Source organism: Apostichopus japonicus, chromosome 5 (genome assembly GCF_037975245.1).
Source record: "Apostichopus japonicus isolate 1M-3 chromosome 5, ASM3797524v1, whole genome shotgun sequence".
NCBI classification, from domain to species: Eukaryota; Metazoa; Echinodermata; class Holothuroidea; order Aspidochirotida; family Stichopodidae; genus Apostichopus; species Apostichopus japonicus.
The window spans coordinates 3,104,718-3,128,084 of NC_092565.1; the positions used below are offsets into that span (position 1 = coordinate 3,104,718).

Here is a 23,367-nt window from a genome sequence, read left to right on the forward strand (position 1 = left end):
CAAGATTTCTTTAATTCGATCCTACATCATTTTATGTTTTCTTTAACGGACCGAGTACGAGACTATTTTATAGTTGAGCGTGCTTTGCGAGTGATTCTTGATTCAGGAGATAAAAAATGCTATACACTATTGCAAATATAGTAAGTAAAATTCCTTTCGAACCCCCCGGAAGTCCGTAGTCATCGCTCAATCATAGCAGTTGCTTCCTCTGTCGATGTTTACACGTGGATTTTGGAGCACAGTCCTAATCACAGTTATCTGGATGGCATTTTGTCAGTACTTTAGACCTTCTGATGGTTGTATCACTTCTTTTCTAATTGCACTTGCAAATTTGTTGAATTCGTATGTGGGCATTAGACTATACACAAATATGTCATTCGCATGACCATGCAGTTTTCAACATATGCATGCAGGATGAACAGGACCTCTTCTAACATACTAATTGGAGCGTTAGCCCCCAGCCGATTATGTGGTCCCCAGTGGAGCAATTGACCCCCTCCCCCCCCCCCCACCCCGTCTGTGATGTAGCACATGTGCACTTCATATTGTTCCCAAATTCGCTCTCTATGAAAGAAAAGAAGGTAAAAAAATCTGCATATGTACATGAAGTTTGCCTTCGTCAATTCAGCCAATCTCACACCTTACCTTTACATCGCAAGAATGCGATATTTAACGTAGTCAGTTTTGGAAAGGTTTCAGTTGGACCGCCCATGTCTTCCTGCTAGCACATACTTGTATAGTCATATTGGTCAGTTCCAGTATTGAATTGACGAAACGGCTGAACTTCGTATTCTACATAAAGTCCATCATATGACTACTACCTAATTATTCATAACGAAAGTAGGAATTCGGTCATCTCCGAGTCATTCTTATCTTTGTAGATACTCTCATAGTTATTTCATTTAATGGTCAGGATTGTAAACTGATATTCCTGTTTGAGACCTAAGATGAACAACGGAACAAAAAACGACGTAGAAGCTGCCAGAGAGCATGCATTAGCAGTTACACGAGACTTCATCTCGCAACCCAGGATAAGTAAGTAGGCTAGGCAAAATACTAATACGTCCCTGCAGTAGCCTGCATTAGGAAATCTTAAATATCCATTAAGTTTACCTAGGCTATACTTGCAGTACACAAAGGCTTTACAACTCTCATGTTTCTTAATCCATACATCATGTACTGGATTGTGTTTCCTATTATTTTGCAACATGGCTTGGCCTCACGCCAGATTATAGTTTGTACATACTGTCTTAGAAACTAATCTTTGATAAGGCCTAACTTAGGTAGCTTAACTAAATGATAAAGTTAGGCCACAGTACAGTTTTGCAAATATACCGTTACTGCTGGCCTATGGCCTATGCCATGTTTCACAGGGTTCTCAAATTTAATTTATATCCTTAGGTTTACCCACTCCACATCTGAGCATCCATGCATTCAGAATTTGTTAGCCTCTGATTTAATTGATTATTTTCATATTATGAGGGTTACTTTATGAACATTATGGCAACATTGTCTAGGCTAGGGCTAAAAATGCTTTAGATTTGGCAATATGGCATCCACCTGTTAAATATAACTTTTTCAATATGCACCTCTCTGTTCAGAATTTAGCAGAAACTTTGTACTTTCCATATTCTTTAGTTCCTATATTGCCCCCTAGAAAAAAAAGTTTTTATAATCAAGATTATAGTTTAACAATAACAGATATGTCCTGGTGATTCGAAGTACTTAGTCTGCACAATTTTCACTCATTGATCGTGCAACATGAAAAAGGTGCGTACTAAGCAGTTGATTGGAACCTATGGCTATAATATGAATATAAGTGAAAATTTTAAATCACAATAAGTCGTTCCGATAATTCCCATGCGCAATGCATTATGGACAAGGTCATGGGGGATATACCGATCGACGTAGCCCATAGCAACACACACAACAACATACGAGGCGATCGATGTTTGTGCTATTCATTCGAGTGTATACACAAGTTTTATAATTTATCGTTCGTATTTTGATAGTTTACCGATACATTTGTTACCATGGATGACAATGATGGTGATAAATGACTTATGATGATTTTTCAAGGTGGAAAATGAAGGAGTTAAGAAATACCTTACAGACAGGGGTATCCCAAGATCCCCCATACCGTCCCATCATGCTTTGCGCGCTTTGAACTGCAATCAGCATGATATTATGATTCATTAGCACTGTTTTGGAACTGTTAGATCTAATAGTTTTAATGAGAAAGGATCTAATCCCACAAGTCTAGTCTACATGCTGGCCTGTATATGCTTGTAGTAGATGAACAAAGAAAAAAGCAGGATTACTATAGTAATGGATACTCGACAAATTGCAAGTGAACCATTTCATCTTCCTCAAGCTGGTATGCAAATTAGGAAGGAAGTCATTTTATTTCAAAATAGCAAGACAAAGAACAAAAAGACCCTATTTTTTACTGGTCTTGCTGCTAGGTGAAACAAAAATGGCTGTAACCATATTGTACTGGTTTGGCTTACAAGTGAATAACATGCAAATGTGCCCTTAAAGCCGGTAGCAAAGTAGCCAGTCGTCAGCCCCTATTGGTGGTTGAAGAAGCACATTCGTTAAAATGTAGGTGAAAGGTCACTTGTGGTCATAGCCTGAATTTTGTTTTGGGGTCTGGCTGAGGTTCATGTTTCAATACATGTACAGTACATCACCTGTAGCGAAAGATATATTTCCTTTGATCGAGGCCAAAGTTACAGGTAAGATACACAATAACTAGCTCTGGTCTGTTAAAGTAGATACAGTATGATGTTTAGATGTTTATATATATTTGGTTTTTATTGTTTTTTAGAATTAAAGTTTTTGATGTTCCATTTCTTACAGCCTATAAAACTGTGTGTGGAGTCAATGGACCTCTTGTTATTCTAGATAATGTAAAGGTAAGAAGATAATTGGCTACATTTTAAGCAGTTTCAACTGACTTTTATCCACAATTCCACATCAATCTTGGTCATTTGAACTTGTGTAGTTTCATTTGGAACAATGTTAATAAAAGTATACAACTTTGAAGCTTCCCAGTCTGCTTGAACATAAATAATGTCGAGTAAAAAATATCTTTGCATAGGAATGTAATCAATAGAAACTAATTAATTAATCAGTTGCTCATTAAACTTCACTTTTTATGCAAACATGTAGGGAGGATGTCTTTAGTTCAATCGATTTTTATCTTCAGTAATGCTCGGTAGATTTGGTCATATTGCTGACCAATTGCAAAAAGGACACTCCAACGTGTCGTATGATATTTGATATCTCGCAGAAAGTTTATATGAGTAGTAAATGTAGTTATAAATTACCTGTTGTGCGAGAGAAAAAGAATATTCAGCCACTATTTTCAAGTGTAAAAGGCTTTTATGATACAGATTGATCATACAGTTTTGTAAATAAATATTAAGAGAATGGCAAATGGTTTCTCATGGAGGGAGGTGCAGACAAGTTGGAAAAGAATGTAATTCCTATGGTAAGGTATTAACATACCTAATAAAAGTTTGCTTCAGGTAGGCAACGATTTCATCATTAAATTTGTGTATATACATGTATTAGTTAATTTTTAATAGTATAAGTCAGGGCTCAAAATAATTTTTTGGTGACGAGGGCTCTTTTCAGCACAAACAGATTTTTTACGAGGGCTGTTTTACTGATGACGGGGGCTCTTTTTGGTGTTGCGAGGGCTGTTTTTCCTGTATAAATTGTAGCTACAAAATTGATTAATTTTTACAACATTTTATCAGTAAAATCCATATACAGGGATGAGCCTGGGGTAAAAAAAAATCACAGAACTTTGTGGGTGATACTATACTAATGCAGAGGGTGTCAGTCAGCACGCAGTGCGACACAGTTGTAGGTGGAGAAAAGGTAAAGAATTTTAAATTTATTAGAACTCTCAAAGCAAAGTTTCACACTCAAAATGCGCACACTGAAGCCACATGCCTAGCCTGTCGTTTGCACCCTACTTGATTCTTTCAATCATGGCGACCCATAATTAAAAAGTTACTGTTCATAAAATGTACACAATGGTCTGTTTTAATTTGGAATAATATTCAGCAGCTACAGCACTACACTTCTCCTCAATTGTCCCTAATCTAATGATACTAAAATATTGAAAATCATGGGAAACTTATGAAAATATCGTTGCAATATTGTTGGGAACGTTATGAAAATCCCGAGAAAAATTTACAGTATAGGCTCCAGTTTGCGTATGCTACAGTGTGTTAGGATAATAGTTTTGTCCCCCTGCAAGTTGGATATGCATCGGTAATGAAAAACACGCTGACGGATCAAATAATAGAGTAACGCTGTTGTTAGAAATTCATGGAAATTGGCAGGTGTAAATTTCGGAGGTAGAAAAGAAATCACAGAAATCGCAATATCACATTAATATACCCGTACCCCCATTGGTTCATAGGCCTATATCTTTTTATCATTTTAGTCATTTGATCAATTCCCCTATATCGAAACAAGTTTGTTAGCTGTTCATAAATAACCCACACGGCACCATGTCCTACGACGTAAGTCAGCTGCGGTTCCGATTTTCCTATTAAAAAGGAGTCGGAAATTTCCCGCCATTTTGTAACTAGACAGACTGCATGGTCGTTAGTACGACGCAAAACTTTTCCCTACTGCCTTTTAGGTATATTAGGGAAAAACATCGCAGGAGCTGTCAATATTAGCTCACTCTTTCCACAGTACCGTGATACACAACACCTAGCTGGGAGAAAAAAAATACACATACACAGGTGTGCGAAAATGAACACGCAATGAACCGATATTTTTTTAGCTAGCTAGGTGGTTGGCTATTGAGTGTGGGTTTTCATATTGCGTTGTTGACTAGACTATTAATTCGTGTGTGAGCGAACGTACAAACCAAGCTGTTATAACGAAAGGATCGGCAGTTAGGTTTTTTTTTCAATGATTTATTTCACAGTATTGTGTCATCTTTTTAAACGTGCGGCGCCCGTTGACTGATAAGTACATGTGGAGGGTGATTTTAGCGGTATTTACATTTTTTTTTCGCCCCCGTGATTTCTTTTCTGGGGCGATTTTTCAACTTCATAGGGCGAATCGCCCTTCGCCCCCGTCTATTTTGAGCCCTGGTATAAGTCACTGGTTAGTGCTGTACATTTATTGTAAGCATTCTCTTATCATTGTTAACCTGTAGTTCCCAAGGTATGCAGAGATTGTCACATTAACATTAGCTGATGGATCCCAGAGGAGTGGTCAAGTTCTGGAGGTCAGCGGTTCAAAGGCAGTGGTACAGGTAATGACTAATCTTATTATATACTGTACTCTGTACATGGGATAAAGGTTTTGTAAAAGTAGGTTCCTAAGGGAAAAGACAAAGTAATTGCAAAATGTTGCTAACTTTAAGCAGGTTTTTTGCACTCATCTTAAAAATTAGTCTATGCTTTTCATTAGTTCTTATAATTTGTCAGTGTGTTATTTTAAGTACTGAAGAATTAAATAAAATGTTGTGAATAATTTGATTTTCATGTGTTTGGACATCGAGAGCTTTATTTGTTGCAAAGACATTTTGGGAGGGTTTCTTAGTTCAATGTATTACAATCGTATCTAAAGCAATAATAAAATGGTTACGTTAGAATGCTGAAAAGTTTGCCAATCAATTACAACTGCTTCGTAAAGATATTTCAAACAGAAACAAGTGACATATATTGCTTTTTGCTTTCATATCACTACTTGGGCTTTAAATGGGAGATCTATGTCAGAAATATACAACTGTATTGAAACATCAGCCTTATCTGCTGTGGTTAAGTCCAAAGTAAAGCTTTGCATAACATCACTGTTGAGGTGTTAAGGGGGTGGAGGGGGGGGGGGGGAAGGGGTTTGTGGAATAACAAACTCTTGATACTTATTTTTCCGATAACATTCCTTATTTTCACACAGGTCAAGAAACACCTTAATACCCTAAAATCTTTGAAATGTTTACTGCATGATCTTGTTTCTCACCAGGTTTTTGAAGGTACATCTGGTATAGATGCTAAACATACAACGTGTGAATTCACTGGTGATATTCTTAGGATTCCTGTCTCAGAAGATATGCTAGGTAAAGTTTGAAAGAAAAAAGAATCATTGGCTATCTTCATAACAATGCTTGTTCGATCCGCTTTATACCAAGTGGAGCTCCATACTCATATCTGTTATTGACTTAAGTATTGCTTTGCTGTTCTATTTTTTGGCCAATCAAATTTGTGCAGGGTAGTCACGTCACTGTTTAAATACTGTGTCTGCTCCAGTATCCGATCTGATCTTGTCTGGTCTCCTAATATTGTCACAATACCCTCATTGTTTCTCATGCTTAGATTTGTTCGTTCAGCAACTTCAGATATTGTGCTTTTTACTAAGTTCATTCAATGTAACGGAGACAACAGTAATGTTCAAAAACTTGGAGCCGTTACTTATGGTGGAGGGGTAAAATTCTTTAAGAAAATCCTGACTGATTTGATAGGGGCTGAACATATATGGAAGGTCCAAAGGTGACCGAAGGATCTAGTAAAGGAGTGGGTGTGGCCATGGGTTCCTTGAAGCCGACTGCCATGTAGGTGTGTCTGGGTATCCTTCGTACCCCTCCCCCTCCCAAAAAACCCCCCCCCCCCCCAAATAACCAAATAAATTAGTTATATAATTAGCTCTTAGTACAAGGCTGTTCTAATAAACAGCCTTGACTTCTTGTGTGATATTGAAAAAGAGGGTGTTCTCCTGTAGCAGCTATCTTAATCTTCCCAGCTGAATGTTAATCCCCAAATAATTTCCTTTGATGATGGAAGGTGCCTTTTTGCACATGTGTAATACATAAATATGCTTTAATGTTATACAATATGAGTCATTGCAACAAAATTGGCTCATCTTCTTGGACTTTTTCACATTCTAACAACAGGAAGGATATTTAATGGTTCTGGAAATTCTATTGACAAAGGACCGCCTGTTTTAGCAGAAGATTTTCTTGATATTCAAGGTAAGTGGCCTCTTGTAAATTTCTTTGTTATAACTGTAGCTGGTGCAACGTAAAGGAAATGATATCAGATGTCTTTCAAAATTTGAAAAATTATAGAAATCCAAATGAGGAAGTTTTACCCAAATTTACTTTCATAGTTGTAGATTCATCATAAGATGAAGTTTTCGAACCGTTTGTTGTGTATTCTAAATCTTCTCAGATCTTTCTGGATTGGTTTCTATAACTACGATAACTGTAATCTATGGAGTGGAAGTGTCGATTTAATTAACACATTACTTACCTGCTTATTAGCAGTCCTTAAGATATGAAAGCGCAGTACAACAATTTTTACTATGTCAGTTGTTTTGTCGTCTAGACTTTTTGGTCTCCAAAATCCTTTTCTCTCCAATTTCTTCTTTTTCTTACATGAATTGAGAACATTTTAATTTATGAATAGAGTTTGCTGAAGATATATTTCAGAAATTTGTCATATATTTGTACCAGATTCGATGACATGAAACATCACACTAATTTGTTTTTTTCCTCATAAATATTCATGTTCTGCTAATTATTCTTCCAGGTCAACCAATCAACCCTCAAGCTCGTACATACCCTCAAGAGATGATACAGACTGGGATATCAGCCATAGATGTCATGAACTCAATCGCCAGAGGCCAGAAAATACCAATCTTCTCAGCCGCTGGTCTCCCACATAGCGAAGTAAGGAAATCTCTAAGAGTTTTCAGAATTTTAGTCGTTGACGCAAAATTTCTATTTAATAAAAGAGTAGATGGCTACGTAGTTCTTCAATATCTTTCTTTTGAATACTATATAAATTCAAGCAAACTTGTTTGACCACCTGTACGAACAGGATGAAGCAGTACAAATTGCATTGGATGGGAAATAATGTTAGGTTCCCCACCGTTTATCCTATGGATAGATACTCCCAGATGACTGATGCATGCAATCTCAAGTTATTTGGATTCTGGGTCAAAACTAAAGAGAAATGTTAAGTAATGTAGTCCAGCCTAATTCTGATGCCAGTCTCGTTTGATGTTTAGCTAATAGCTGCCTCAAATTGAAGGAAGTTAGTTTGTTGCATTCGTGTTACATACATTGTTCTCTAGTTGCCATGTACATGTGATATGATTTCATGTTTGTCTTCAGCCATATACCTCTGTGCAATTTGTCTGTGCTAGGTATCTACAGTACTAAGAATAGGAATGATACATGCAGTTTAGCATACCTGTAGCTTCCTCTCCTTATAGTGTAGACGTTTCCCTGCTTAGCTACTTCTTTCCTCTCTCTTGCCAGATTGCAGCTCAAATTTGTCGACAGGCTGGTCTCGTCAAACTTCCAGACAAAGATGTTATGGATGGAAGTGATGATAACTTTGCGATAGTCTTTGCTGCAATGGGGGTAAGTGTCACACTAGTTTTGCTGCAATGTGGGTAAGTGTCAAAGTTTTGTTTTCAATGAAGGTAGTCTGTTTTGTAATTGATCGTACAGTGAAGGGCGCATATTGTTACTCAAAGAAATCTGCCAAAAGAATACAACATAAGTTTTCCAGAATGAATTGCTTTTCACAAAAGTCATTTTCTTATAATTTGTGTCAGGACCTTGCTTCGAAACCGTTCAGAATATGTTAAAGTTACACGATTATCTCCCTGCATGACCTTGATAGATAGAACTACTCTACAAGCAATATCTTTGTTCATTCATTTGTAAGATTGCAACTCACAAAGTACATTGTTAAATCTGGCATAACTCAGCACTATACCAAAAATGAAGCAACTTGAACAAGGAAAAGGTATACAAAAACCTTGAATTTAGAGTTTTTACAAGGTCTGTCATTTAGTCTCAGATAATGATAATGTATTAGGATCCAGTTTGCATGGATGTAAGTAGTAAGCATGAATGCTTTTATGTGTGTTGTGTTTTCTACAGAAAGTTTTATATTTTTAAATGCAAGCTTCAAAATGTCCCCAAAACTTATATCAGCAACATAATTAGTTTAGAAGCGACATTCCATCGAGAAAAATTACCAATTCATCTCATTAAATTCATCTATAGGTAAACATGGAAGCTGCCCGTTTCTTCAAACAAGATTTTGAGGAGAATGGTTCCATGGATAACGTCTGTCTGTTCTTAAATCTTGCCAACGATCCGACGTAAGTAAAATCCAACATTTGAAATTTAAATTGCTTCTGTACAATCTTGCAAACCATATATGTTCTTTAAGAGATTCAATCGATTCTGCCTGAGGGAGATGGCTTATAGCTACATCTTAGAAAGATTGAAAGCGATTGCGAGAGACTTTAAACCGGGGATGCCAGAATTCTGGCCATAGCCGGAAGTCCGGCTTTTTCCCGATTTTCAAATATGGTTCCGGCTCCACACGCTCCTTCCGCCCCAGTTGAAAGTTAAACAGAAGCTGGTTTGTCGGGACTTTCCCGAAGTAAACATATAGAACAAACCATACTATCGTATTTTGTAAGCCATATGATGTTCATAATGTAAATATAACAGTAAAAGTAAAAACAACTGGTCAGGTAAGTCTAATGCCTGTTTATGTGTGTGACAGCCATGTTCATTTGTGTGTTGTCTTGTTATGCACCTGTGCGTCAGAGTTACACAGTGCATACATAGAGTAGCCTAACAGTACTGCAGTACGTACATTAGTGTTACCGTCACTTTCGGCTTACTGTTGATTGTAGTGTAGGCCTATAAGTGAGATTGTGTTTTAATTCTGTTTTATAATGGATGTGGAAAGAAGAGAAAACGTGAAAAACGAGTCAAAAATAGATTTAATTGGAAGTGGCTCGAAAACGGAGATAATTCCGGAATTTTCCTTTGTTCAGCACTACATATTACATGTAAAATTCCAACTGAAAGAGTCGCACACAGGTGGTTCAGCATACGATCAGCATACGATGTTACTGTAAGAAATGTGGAAAGTGATGGATGCCCTGACTATTTTTTACTTCTCATATGGTTGGAACTGAAAACCAAAAGGTTCATGAAAAGAACAGTGAACAACATTATCACAGGAGCCAAAGCAAACAGAAAGCCCATTGATGACATCTTTGTGAAATTGAAACAAAAGCAGTTAACAGCAAGTGGTTTGAATTTCACACAGCATAGTTTTGTATGTGTGTGTGTTTTTTTTTTGGTGGGGGGGCGGTAGGGAAGATCATGGCTTGCTTCAGCCTTCTTTCATTTGAAACCACAGACAGAGATCCTGGGGGGGGTGGGATGGGGGATGCGGGAATTATGGATAAAGTTTGACCACACTGCCCTCAATGTCAAGAAGAGATCTGTCACTATTGTAGGATTTACAATGCATGACGTATTTTTTTGTCATTTCCTGGCCTGGAATGCGGTACTTAGGGCTATTTCACCTTTAAGTACAAAAGTGCCATTTAAGATTAAAGAATCAAACACATGACCATTATCCAGTAATGTGTGTTCTAACCTTATGGTGTTGTATAGTATTTTCTAATCTACATTTTTGGAAGTGTACCTTTATCAAACATGATATCTCAAATTAAAGTTCAAATAAAAATAACGTTCAGATGCAACATTACAAGGCCAGGGAAGTGCCATTTCTGGTGATCTGGGAGGTAGTTTTGCCAAAATTTTCTTGGAACGCTATGCGCCAACCAGGGTGGCGCTCCACTTAGATAGTCTTTGGGACATTCAAGTTCCTCCAATTTTCAGGCCCTGGAGGCAAACCCTACTGGCATCACTGTTAAAACATATATAGTCAGAGAGGAATCGTTAGGTCAACTATAGCTGCGGTACTTGGCTATTTCTTTCAAAGTTTCTGCCATTGTACTCTGTTCAGTCTGAAGTACTGCCCTACTCATAATATTTAAATCACGAGGTACCTTGTTCTCACAGAGGGTTTTTGAGCAGAAACAGTTCTTGTTATTGTCAATATGCAGAGTGCTAGGGAGAAGCTAACCCTATATGAAATCGATATGACATAAACGATGAACAAACGGAGAATTATTTCTGTATTCAGTCTGCTGCAAGTTTGCATCTTAGATGAATAGAAAACTGAACTTAATAAATGATGATGTTGATGATGATGATGATGATGATGATGATGATGATGATGATGATGATGATGATGATGATGATGATGATGATGATGATGATGATGATGATGATGATGATGATGATGATGATGATGATGATGATGATGATGATGATGATGATGATGATGATGATGATGATGATGATGATGATGATGATGATGATGATGATGATGATGATGATGATGATGATGATGATGATGATGATGATGATGATGATGATGATGATGATGATGATGATGATGATGATGATGATGATGATGATGATGATGATGATGATGATGATGATGATGATGATGATGATGATGATGATGATGATGATGATGATGATGATGATGATGATGATGATGATGATGATGATGATGATGATGATGATGATGATGATGATGATGATGATGATGATGATGATGATGATGATGATGATGATGATGATGATGATGATGATGATGATGATGATGATGATGATGATGATGATGATGATGATGATGATGATGATGATGATGATGATGATGATGATGATGATGATGATGATGATGATGATGATGATGATGATGATGATGATGATGATGATGATGATGATGATGATGATGATGATGATGATGATGATGATGATGATGATGATGATGATGATGATGATGATGATGATGATGATGATGATGATGATGATGATGATGATGATGATGATGATGATGATGATGATGATGATGATGATGATGATGATGATGATGATGATGATGATGATGATGATGATGATGATGATGATGATGATGATGATGATGATGATGATGATGATGATGATGATGATGATGATGATGATGATGATGATGATGATGATGATGATGATGATGATGATGATGATGATGATGATGATGATGATGATGATGATGATGATGATGATGATGATGATGATGATGATGATGATGATGATGATGATGATGATGATGATGATGATGATGATGATGATGATGATGATGATGATGATGATGATGATGATGATGATGATGATGATGATGATGATGATGATGATGATGATGATGATGATGATGATGATGATGATGATGATGATGATGGTGAGGGTGAGGGTGATGGTGATGAAGATCATCATTAAAATAGGGGTTCATTGCAGATATTTCATGATGCATCACAGCCATATGTGTTTGTGTGTAAAGTAGAATTGCTTGTTTGAGAGCAATCCAGTTGACAGTTGATTACCTCATTCTTAATGTGATGAAGGTGACCTGATCAGTCTGTAGTTATGTTGTTACATCAGTTCCATCTCAGCAAGTATGTGAAGGATAGCTGTCATGAGAATGTTATGTGTTAGTAATATTCACATTCCAAAGGCATTTGCGCAATATTTAATTGTAGTCATATTTTCTGGAATCCTTTTCATTTTGGGTAACATTTTAGGAAACCTTTCGAGATCGGCCATGGCCAAATGGATCCTTCCACATAAGAAGATAAATCTGGAGTTTGGTTTGCAAGTTGCTTATTGTTTACATGAATTAAATATCTCCCGTTGACATCTTTCAGCATTGAGCGTATCATCACACCGAGGTTGGCCCTGACTACCGCAGAGTATCTAGCCTACCAGTGTGAGAAACATGTCCTTGTCATCCTAACCGATATGAGCTCCTATGCTGAAGCACTTCGAGAGGTAAGTAACTCTCTGATTCCAATGAGTAAATATGTTTGCATATTTGAAGGTTAAATGTTGTTTCGTCTATAGCACAACACATGTAATGTACATGAATCAGGTTATGTGTACTGGTTAATTATCATGTTTATGGCTAGGTGAATTATAGACTGTTTGTGCAAGTATAGTTGCACCTGATAATCCACATTGGTGATCTCAATATCCACAGGAAAATATTCTAGTTCATGAAGGATACATATATGTGAAGTAAATATGTTCATTTGCTCATAGAAATGCAATATCCTGTGGATACACCATTAAATGTTAAATATCAGTGGTGATATCGTGTTACTTGCTTTCATTAGTTCAGTTATGCATATTAATGTTAAAGGTAGCACTTGTATAGTATAACATTAATACTGTCCACAGACCTGAACATTACAGCTTTGGCAGTGCAAAACTTAAAACCAATCAGTGGTACACAAGCCTTGTAAGGCAGCTACAAGCTACCTATATCTTTGCTTAACGTACATTGGCAGGAATCTGCAATCTGGTTAGGTACTTCAAATTCTATAATGCATTCCAACAGTTGTGTTCAAATTCAGCTATGATTAACAAGGTAACTTGTCAAGCTGTTAAACTTCCATTTTTCAGCATAATCCAAAGTTTTTGCATAGTCTTAGACTCTTTGATTGGAAGATGAATATTTGTGTAGCTTAATTTAAGTAAACCAAAGGTTTCTTTCAAATTTGTGTGTTGCTGTAAAAGAATTATTGGAAAGAATTGTTGGTATGCAAACCAAACTTTTTTTCTTGCAAAACCAAATTGAATGCTGTTTGTATAGCACTTTCTAAGTTCTGTACAATATTGTAACAATCTGCTTTGCAATCAACAAGATTTGCTGGTCATCATTAGTTATTGTTACATAGCGCCATCTCTTTAGTGAACAAGAGTTTAACAATCTACTTTGCAAGTAACACATAAAGCTGTTATTCTCAGGGAAGCAACCTCATATCTGTGATTGGTAGGGAAGTGTTAATCCTCATGCACTGTAGTGGGAAACTTTAATGTGGAACAAGATTTGAAGGTACATGAGGATCATCATTAGTTATTGTTACATAGCGCCATCTATTTAGTGAACAAGAGTTTAACAATCTACTTTGCAAGTAACACATAAAGCTGTTATTCTCAGGGAAGCAACCTCATATCTGTGATTGGTAGGGAAGTGTTAATCCTCATGCACTGTAGTGGGAAACTTTAATGTGGAACAAGATTTGAAGGTACATGAGGATCATCATTAGTTATTGTTACATAGCGCCATCTATTTAGTGAACAAGAGTTTAACAATCTACTTTGCAAGCAACACATAAAGCTGTTATTCTCAGGGGCAAGGGACCTCATATCTGTGATTGGTAGGGAACTGGTAATCCTCATGCACTGTAGAGGGAAACTTTAATGCAGAACAAGATTTGCTCGTACATGAGGATCATCATTAGTTATTGTTACATAGCGCCATCAATCTAGTGAACTAGAGTGTAACAACCTGCTTTGCAAGCAACACATAAAGCTGTTATCCTCAGGGAAGGGACCTCATATCAGTGATTGGTAGGGAAGCATTAATCCTTATACATTGCTGGTAAATCAGCTCCAGTATTTTTAGATAGCGCCATATACGTACTGAACTAGATGTTAACAACCTGCTCGACAGTTAACAAATAAAGCTGCTATAAGTTTACTTCATGCTTTATTGATCATCCGATGTTTGCTTTATATCAGTTGCTGGTAGTGAAACATTAGTCCTTGCCCATTGTAGTGAAAAGCTTAGAAATCAAGTGTTTGCAGTAGAATATCTGTGCTGATAACATGTTAACACTCCAGTTCAACACTCGTATTGTGAGTAGGATATCTGTGCTGATGTCTCTGAACATGTTAACACTCCAGTCAACACTGTCGTGTAATTTCCGTGGTCTGTGTGTTGTAATGCTCGACAGGTATCGGCAGCCAGGGAGGAGGTACCAGGAAGGCGCGGTTTCCCTGGTTACATGTACACCGATCTGGCAACTATTTATGAGAGGGCAGGACGGGTAGATGGCAGAGGAGGCTCCATCACCCAGATACCAATCTTGACTATGCCTAACGATGGTGAGAGTTCACAATTCAAGTCCTGATTGTTGGGTGCACAGAATGGATAAACCATGAAATGTGGTTATTAATGATCTGTATAGAAAAGGCAGACTGTATCTTAAAATACCTCCTATGTCTTCTTAAGGCCAAAAGAAAGAAAAATGAGGACAAACACCGGATAGTATTTTCTTTGCATTTGGCCTATGCAGGTGATATTGTCATGATTAGGTTAGCTTTGGCCTATGCAGGTGATATTGTGATGATCAGATTTGCTTTGGCCTATGCAGGTGATATTGTGATGATCAGGTTTGCTTTGGCCTATGCAGGCGATATTGTGATAATCAGGTTAGCTTTGGCCTATGCAGGCGATATTGTGACGATCAGGTTAGCTTTGGCCTATGCAGGCGATATTGTCATGATTAGGTTAGCTTTGGCCTATGCAGGCATTATTGTCATGATCAGGTTTGCTTTGGCCTATAGATGCAGGCGATATTGTCATGATCAGGTTTGCTTTGGCCTATGCAGGCGATATTGTCATGATCAGGTAACCAACGGAAGCTAAGATGGAGTTACATTCCTCTGCATCTCTTAAACCAATTTGGAAAAGTTACTTCATAGATTCCCAGGAAATGCAAATTCAGTATGAAATGTAATATTTTGATTGATAAGTCTTGACGATTCTTGGTTTTTTTACATTGTTTATATCTTTCTTTGTCATTGCAGATATTACTCATCCAATTCCTGACTTGACTGGTTATATCACAGAGGGACAAATCTATGTCGATAGGCAACTTCACAACAGACAGGTACGAATCAAATGAAGGATTAGGTGGTGATCTTTCAGAGACTAACAGTTTTGTTTCTACAGAAATATTAAGAATCTAACCAGCAATATATTAAGCTTTGTAGTTACGATAATAATTAGTTTAAAGTATGAAGAATCAGAAAGGAAAGAAAAGTGAGCTTAAATCATGAATTTGGTTCACTAGATATATTTTGTACTCATTGAAGAATAAAGAAGAATAGGGGGTGAATGTTTACAAGTAACAACTGCTTACAGGTTTATAACCAGATAAAAGAATAGGAGTGAATGTTGGCAAGTAACAGCTGGCTGTAAGTGTATAACCAGATGGAAAAAGAGGGGGGAATGTTGGCCAGTAATAGCTGGTTACAGGTGTATAACCATATACAAGAGGTGTGAATGTTTACAAGTAACAGCTGGTTACAGGTTTGTAACCAGATAGAAGATGGGTGAATGTTTACAAGTAACAGCTGGTTACAGGTTTATAACCATATACCAGAGGGGGGGAATGTTTGCAAGTAACAGCTGGTTACAGGTTTATAACCATATACCAGAGGGGGGAATGTTTGCAAGTAACAGCTGGTTACAGGTTTATAACCATATACAAGAGGGGTGAATGTTTACAAGTAACAGCTGTGATCCTGCCGATAACTCAGTGGAAGTCCCTTCACAAGACAATTGTCTATCTCTAATTGTTTACTTCTTGCCCTGGTAGATCTATCCGCCAATCAATGTACTGCCCTCTTTGTCTCGATTGATGAAGTCTGCCATTGGTGAGGGTATGACCAGGAAGGACCACGCTGATGTCTCCAATCAACTGGTAAGGAACATCTTACTTTATCTCGCTGTGTTAATGTAATCAAGAAACCTGTAGGGGCTCATCGACTCTTCTTGGTAACCATGATTTAGGTCCCTGATATTCAAAGTGGGGTTTTGCGACCCTATTAAGGGTTGACAACAACTTTTGGAGGGTAGCCACAAAATTTCGGAATGGAAAAATAGGAAACTGCAAATACTGAAAAATTGTGGTAAGTGTCAAACATCAGTTACTAAAAACTTAGGAAATAGAACACCAGTTTACAACGAAGCATCCTTAATGACATATTTATCAAATTAAGGAAGATGAGGGGGTATTTCATATCTGTATACCCCATCCCAGGGCCACAAAGTCCCCCACCCCCCTTGGAGGGTCCCCCTAATGATGAAGGTGAAAAGTGTGGCCACCAAAGCAAAAAAGTTTGAATACCAGAGGTTTTAGGTGGAAGAGAGGCATGATAGGAGTATAGGGTCATTGGAAGGACAATAAGGATTGCCATCAGTACTAAATGGATTGCCCACCTGCTATTAAATGTGTACAAAGAAACATTTCCATGAACACTTCAGTATTCACTACAAGGTAAACAAAACAGAGATTTCTAGGTGAAAGGTATTTTATCTCAGATTTGTGAATCAGAAGGGGCTCTATTGTAGACTCTGAAGATTGTTCTTCATCGTCATTTTTAGTGACATGAAAGATGAATGTTCCCCCCACTCATGCTAGAGGTGGGGTTCCCCCCCCCCTACACACACACACACACCTCCACCCTATTTGTGCATACCAATGTCCTTACATTCCTTTCCCAATGATTGCATACTTGTCAAGTGAATAGCTTGTAACTTGGCAAACAGTAGTTTGGCATTTCACCAAATTATATTATAAATCAGGGCAAAGGGTGTCACGCAATACTTGAATACTTATATAATAATAATAATAATAATAATAATAAGTTTACTGAAGTGTAGAGTATTAGGGTATATTAAATGTATTTGTGTTTTAAGCCTCAAGTGTGTACGTATTTAACATCCTCCCTTAAAGATCCCTATCAGTCGGTGTTCACGCCTTCAGTTTACAGCAGACATCATTTTTGGGCTGCTATTGCTAGTCATTTGAGAAGTCGAGATCAAAAACACAAACGGACGAGAAAGTGAAACATATTTGACCATCTTTGCAAAATTGCTTAAGACATTTGGCAGACGTTCCTACAACAAACTAACATTGATAATATTCATTTCTCCAGCCAATTTCTTGATCTAGGATGGCCTTTTTAATTTTGTTATGTCTGACTTAGGGTCTGAATTAGGGTCTGAATTAGGATCTGACTTAGGATCTGAATTAGGGTCTAACTTATATCTGACTTATGTCTGACTTAGGGTCTAATTTTGGCTCTTACACTCAACAGTAATTTTGTGTCCCACTTGAAAGACCCTCTTATAATCTACATAGTCAGAATCAAAGCTATGAATGATCGGGCTCTTGACATTTCCAGTGCCTAGTTTGCCAAAATCGACCTTTCACCAGCAACTCCCCATCTTTAAAGTTATATACTTTGTACAATTTTTCCTTACAAACAAACAAATTGACATGTCACGTTGCTTTTTATTTGCTGATATTTTTATATTTATATTATTTGTGTATGAAATCTTTTTATAGCTTTTTGAGTGTTTGCTGTCACCCATCTTGTCTGAGAATGCAATTTCAGCTTTTAGATTTCTTGCTGTTAATGCAAGAAACGTTTGTGGTGCTGTGTGCAACACTTACTAATCTACAGCCGTTGATTTTGCTGGGATGAATATGCATATTATTCTTCGGTCTACTTGATTGGTTCATAATATCATGCTAATACACATGCGGTAGATAGATAAAGGTCTGATATCAGCAGAAGGGACTGGCTACATGGTAGTAGTACAAAGATGTATTAGTTTTGAAGTATACATTGAAATTATCGGAATGTGCAAGGAAGTAATACCATATTTGGAAAAATTCAAGCATCTGACAAGGAAGAACTAAGTGGTTCCATGAGATATCAGCTAGGATTTAGAAGGTATCGAAGGATTAAGAAACAGATTAAGAGCTACAAGGATTAAAAAGTGGGATTAAATGATAGAAGGATTAAGCAACAGATTAAGAGCTACAAGGATTAAAAAGTGGGATTAATTTGAAGAAGGATTTTGAAACAGATTAAGAGCTACAAGGAAGGATTAAGAAACAGATTAAGAGCTACAAGCATTAAAAAGAAGGATTGAAAGTTACAAGGATTAAGAATCAGAGTTAAGAGGTAGAAAAGAGAGCTCTGTTGATGATTTGTTGATAACATAACAGACCTTGTTTATAAACTGCCCTGCTTGCTGTGTACGTTTCATGGTACAAACTTCAAATAGGTACTTAAGTGCAGATCTTGAGATCTTGAGATTTTGTGTTGATATGACCTGAGATAAAAATTGAGGAGGGTTAAAAACAAACAAAACTTCTCAGTTCAGTAAGGTGAGGTGCTTGAACATCAGTATTTACAAATAGTAAAGAAAACAACCCTGAACTATTGCATTACGCACAATTGATAAAACACTGTGATGTAATAAGAAATTGAAAGATTGTGAAGTGCAGGAACTCTGAGAGCGGCGAAGAAGCCTTACGTATAAGTCTGTGTTGAACAATGGTTTGTAGGCCGTGGGCAGACAAGGCTCTCTACCCCAGGGAAGCAGACACAGAAAATATTGCATGGTTTGAACATGGTTAAAATTTCAAAAGTTTTTAAGTGAGAACATATATATTAAAGATCTTTGTTACTTCATGAAGCTTGATTGACTACAAACTCTTTACTGTTTGCGAAACGTTAGAACAGACAAAGAGGATGTGAGGCTAAATAGATTTAATTTTCTCATTACGGCTCTTTCAAGTAAAAATGTTCACACATGGACAATGTGACAGTACCTGAATTTATTTTTCAACTATTTAAACTCTTGGAATAGAAGGATAGGATAATTTTCGTAACATTTTTTCGGAGTGGGGAAGGGTGTTGTTTATCACACGCATCTCTATTAATTAAGGTTAACGTTGGTGGTCTACTCTATCATTAAAAATGTCCTCTGCAGTCACTGATTAGATGTTGTTAGCTTCACATCCTTTACTGCAACTTTACATGGCATTATGTACTTCCAGCCCAGTGCTAGAACCAGTGCAGACTTGCTCATTTCCATTCTTGGACTTGCTCATTTCCATCTTTCCTTGTTCATGAATTCTTTTTCTAAATTCCTTTTGAGAAATACATGAAAGGTGGGCATTTTCCATGGGAAATAGTTTCTTACTTGCTATTAAGCACCAGTTGTTTGTAGAGTGAGTCATGGCTCAAGTCACCGATTCCCCAAATTGGAAAAGACTTGAGAGTAGGTTTGTGATTATTTTTTCTACCATCTGAATGCTGAAATGGAGTGATTCCTTTTCAACTCTACCTTGACTTGAATGGAATAAATCTTCCCTTTCCCAATTCCCTTCCTCACGTGTATCATCTTTTCTCCTAGTATGCTAATTATGCCATCGGTAAAGATGTCCAAGCTATGAAAGCTGTCGTTGGAGAAGAATCACTCACTCCAGAGGACCTGCTATATCTGGAATTCTTAGGAAAATTTGAAAAGAATTTTATTGCTCAGAGTAAGTGTCTGTTTGTTCTTATTGGGTGAAAATATTTTTTTATTTCCTTTTTTGGTTTCGATGATAATTGTAACCTATGCATTCATTATGGTGTGCGTGTGTGGGGGTTTGTAAGGCCCAGCTTGGAACAAGATATCTCAAGAAGGGAAGGTTGGACCAATTCACATTGAGTACAATAAGCGTATTGTTTTTGGTGGAGGTCAAAGGTCATTTGGGGTCATCAGAGGTCAAATTGTGAAACCTTGTAAACATGATATCTCAATATTGGAAGCTTGGGCAGATCTCATACTTGGTATGAAGGTGTATAACATAGAGTTAAAGAAGCCTATTGACTTTGGTGGAGGTCAAAGGTCATTTGGAGACAACAGGTCAAATCGTGAAAGCCTTGTAAACATGATTAATTTCATCTTTGTCTGCCCTCACCCAGAGACCTACGAGAACCGGACTGTCTTTGATTCCCTGGACATCGGCTGGCAGCTTCTTCGAATCTTCCCTAAGGAGATGCTGAAGAGAATTCCACAGAACATCCTGGCCGAGTACTATCCGAGAGACAGCCGAAGACTCTAGTGATCCAACCAAGATGGCTCCTTCTCTCCCTCCAGTCTTCAGTCAGATATGTTTTCATCAAATGTGTCCATTCTGTAGTCCAAGTACTAGTAGCGTCATGGTCCCTTAACTATTCTTGAAGATAAAGTCATATGTTATTGTGTTTAAAGTTTATGTACCTTTGTGTTTAAGTTTCACTGTGTGTATTATTGTATTTACATTGTGGATAAAACAGCAAGGTTTTACAGAGAAGATAAGTACGGTCAGAATCTGTATCGGTAGAGTTTGGTACAAATGGATTTCACTTTGGAAAGAGAATTCACTAATGATCTGAAAGGTGATTGTAATGTAAACAATGTGTAGCACAGATCTGTCAATAACCAAAAGTTATAACTGAGTTAATGTTGCCTTGTTTTATTCAACACGTTTTCGGGTGGCAGTGGTAAGGGAAATGTGCAGCCCCTCAGATTAAAAAAAAGTACAAAAAAAAAGATGAAAAAATGAATACAAATAGGAATTAACCATGATTGAGATTACTGACTGAGTATTCATGCAGTAGAATGTAACTCATAGTACATTGCATGTTTGGAGAAGGGGCATCGTTCTGTTTATTTTTGCTGACAGAATATTTATAAGGTAGAATTTTAATCAGTGTTAGCATCTGCATGTTGTGACAAGAGAAATCCTTCTGGTCATGCTGCTAGACTGAATATTAATGAGGCCGAATGAGAATCATTATTACATCTGTGTGTTGTGAGAAGGGTCATCTTTCAGGTCATTTCTGCTGACTGACTGAATATTCACGAGGTAGGATGTAAATAATTATTACATCTGCATGTGTCTAGGAGAGCCGTGTTGGTTTTAAGAGTCTGTGTGGTGGCAGATACTATGTACATAGCAAATATGATATAAGAGTAAGAAAGCAAAAATATTACCACAAGTACTAACTATGAACCAGAAAAATGAATCTGTTATGGAATCACTAACAGCTGGTGCTTAATGAATGTTTATTTGGGCATTCTGTGGCTTGTTTTACATTCCATGTACAATAGATGAATATTCATAGAGCCATGCTGACAAAATGCAGATCCAGTGAGGGCAGTGTTTAATTTGGTATTACGGTAGTAGCATATAGATATTGCAAGGAGCTTGTGTTTCTAGTGTATGTTGAATGTTGAATGAAATAAACAAGCTAGTTAATCTAACCAGATGGATTTAGCATAATCGTTTCTTCATATTTATGGGAATCATGGGTGTTTATTAATTTACCAGCCTCCCAGGTGCATCATTTTGCATGAGGAACAAATAAAGAGACGGATGATTTAGCTTGCGGTTCCTGGTAATGGGAACCTTGTCACAATGAATGTTTTAAATGTGGGGTATAATTTAAATTTTAATTAAAATGCAATGTGAACTGTAGGAATGTCCACAGAGACTTATCATGTGAAATGTCCTACATGGTGTTGGACATGAATGATGCAATAAATCTGATAAGTTATATGGAAATAGAACTGCTCTTGTTCTTTTTTGGTGTCTTAGAATGAAGTTTAACACAAAAGTTTCAGACAACCCCATTCCTGGGTTGTTGTCAGACAAGAAGTGACCAATAAAAGCTGAATCGTTAAAAAAAAAATAACCTGAATCAATTTGTCAGTAATCTATATGGTTGCAGGTCAGGAAGACACATATCTATATATATGTATAAAGACATACGATATATATTATAGTCCGCCTATGGGGTAACTTACAGCATGTTGTTACTCGAGTTTCACGCCTGCAGTGTGCGGCGATCATCAGACAAATTTGTGTATGTGACCTTATCATGTTATTTCTTCCTAGCACGGTCGGGCTGTTTGTAGACCTCGAGAAACTTTAAGATGAGCTCTGTTTTTGTTTATACTGTCCTTGGTACGTAAGATTGCCAGCTTTTCTTCTAGGCAGAGGTTGCACTGGCCAGATTCACGTTTGTGAGTGTTCGATTCCTTTACTATCTCCCAGCTTATATTTTGGCTAATTCCCCCTCTTTTCAGGTCCCATACCTACTTTGACAGTTCTGTTTCTTTTTGGTAGTTTTTATGCCACAGAGATTTTTGTGTGGTTGTTGAGTCACTTATTAAAGGGTACCCCTGAAATGCCAATGTATGACTTAGATTCTGGTGTCATATATATTTATATATATATTTATATATATATTTATATATATATATATTCATTTAAATATATGGTCTATGTAGCACAACTCGATAGTACACAAATAGAGAACACCACAGACTTTAACGAATACATCTATTAACAAAAGCACTGCTGAAAAACGACATGTTTCAAAAGTCACTACTTTCATCTTCAGGTTACAAACTAATAATAATGGTAACATATGACTAGTAGGATTAACACAAGGTGAGAGTAGATTTAATGTAACTGTGTGAACAATTTTTTTTCAGATTAGGCTTCTGTGGAGACTTGCTTTGATATGTATATATACATTTATATATATATATATATATATATATATATATATATATATATATATCACCATCGGTAACACTGACCGTTGGACTCTGCTGCTAAAAGGATTGTCAAAGTATGCTCTTCGTAAACTGTCTATGGAATAACATTGTATACTTTTGGTCAGTTTATGTACACTGCATGTCATAATAGTGAGCCTGAGTGATGTGAAGAAGAACCGTTAAAAGGATTTTTCGAACGATT

At 37.0% G+C, this 23,367-nt stretch overlaps 1 protein-coding gene across 1 annotated transcript; it reads left to right on the top strand.

The window, feature by feature from the left end:
- The first annotated feature begins 800 nt into the window (after positions 1 to 800).
- On the top strand, positions 801 to 22,169 carry LOC139967313 (V-type proton ATPase subunit B). Its single transcript, XM_071970975.1, has 14 exons — positions 801 to 1,035; positions 2,863 to 2,918; positions 5,195 to 5,293; positions 6,004 to 6,097; positions 6,929 to 7,006; positions 7,566 to 7,705; positions 8,300 to 8,404; positions 9,059 to 9,156; positions 12,619 to 12,742; positions 14,713 to 14,863; positions 15,569 to 15,651; positions 16,363 to 16,467; positions 19,983 to 20,112; positions 20,540 to 22,169. The coding sequence occupies exons 1-14, from the start codon at positions 948 to 950 to the stop codon at positions 20,677 to 20,679; spliced, it is 1,491 nt and encodes a 496-aa protein (XP_071827076.1). The 5' UTR covers positions 801 to 947; the 3' UTR covers positions 20,680 to 22,169.
- The last annotated feature ends 1,198 nt before the right edge of the window (positions 22,170 to 23,367 follow it).

What these genes read in the sequence shown, in the direction of transcription:
- LOC139967313 (XM_071970975.1), top strand. Translation starts at nt 948, where the DNA reads ATGAACAACGGAACAAAAAACGACGTAGAAGCTGCCAGAGAGCATGCA. An exon ending in TTATTCTAGATAATGTAAAG is followed by an intron (nt 2,919 to 5,194) that starts GTAAGAAGATAA and finishes GTTAACCTGTAG; the next exon opens with TTCCCAAGGTATGCAGAGAT. An exon ending in CTGATGTCTCCAATCAACTG is followed by an intron (nt 16,468 to 19,982) that starts GTAAGGAACATC and finishes CTTTTCTCCTAG; the next exon opens with TATGCTAATTATGCCATCGG.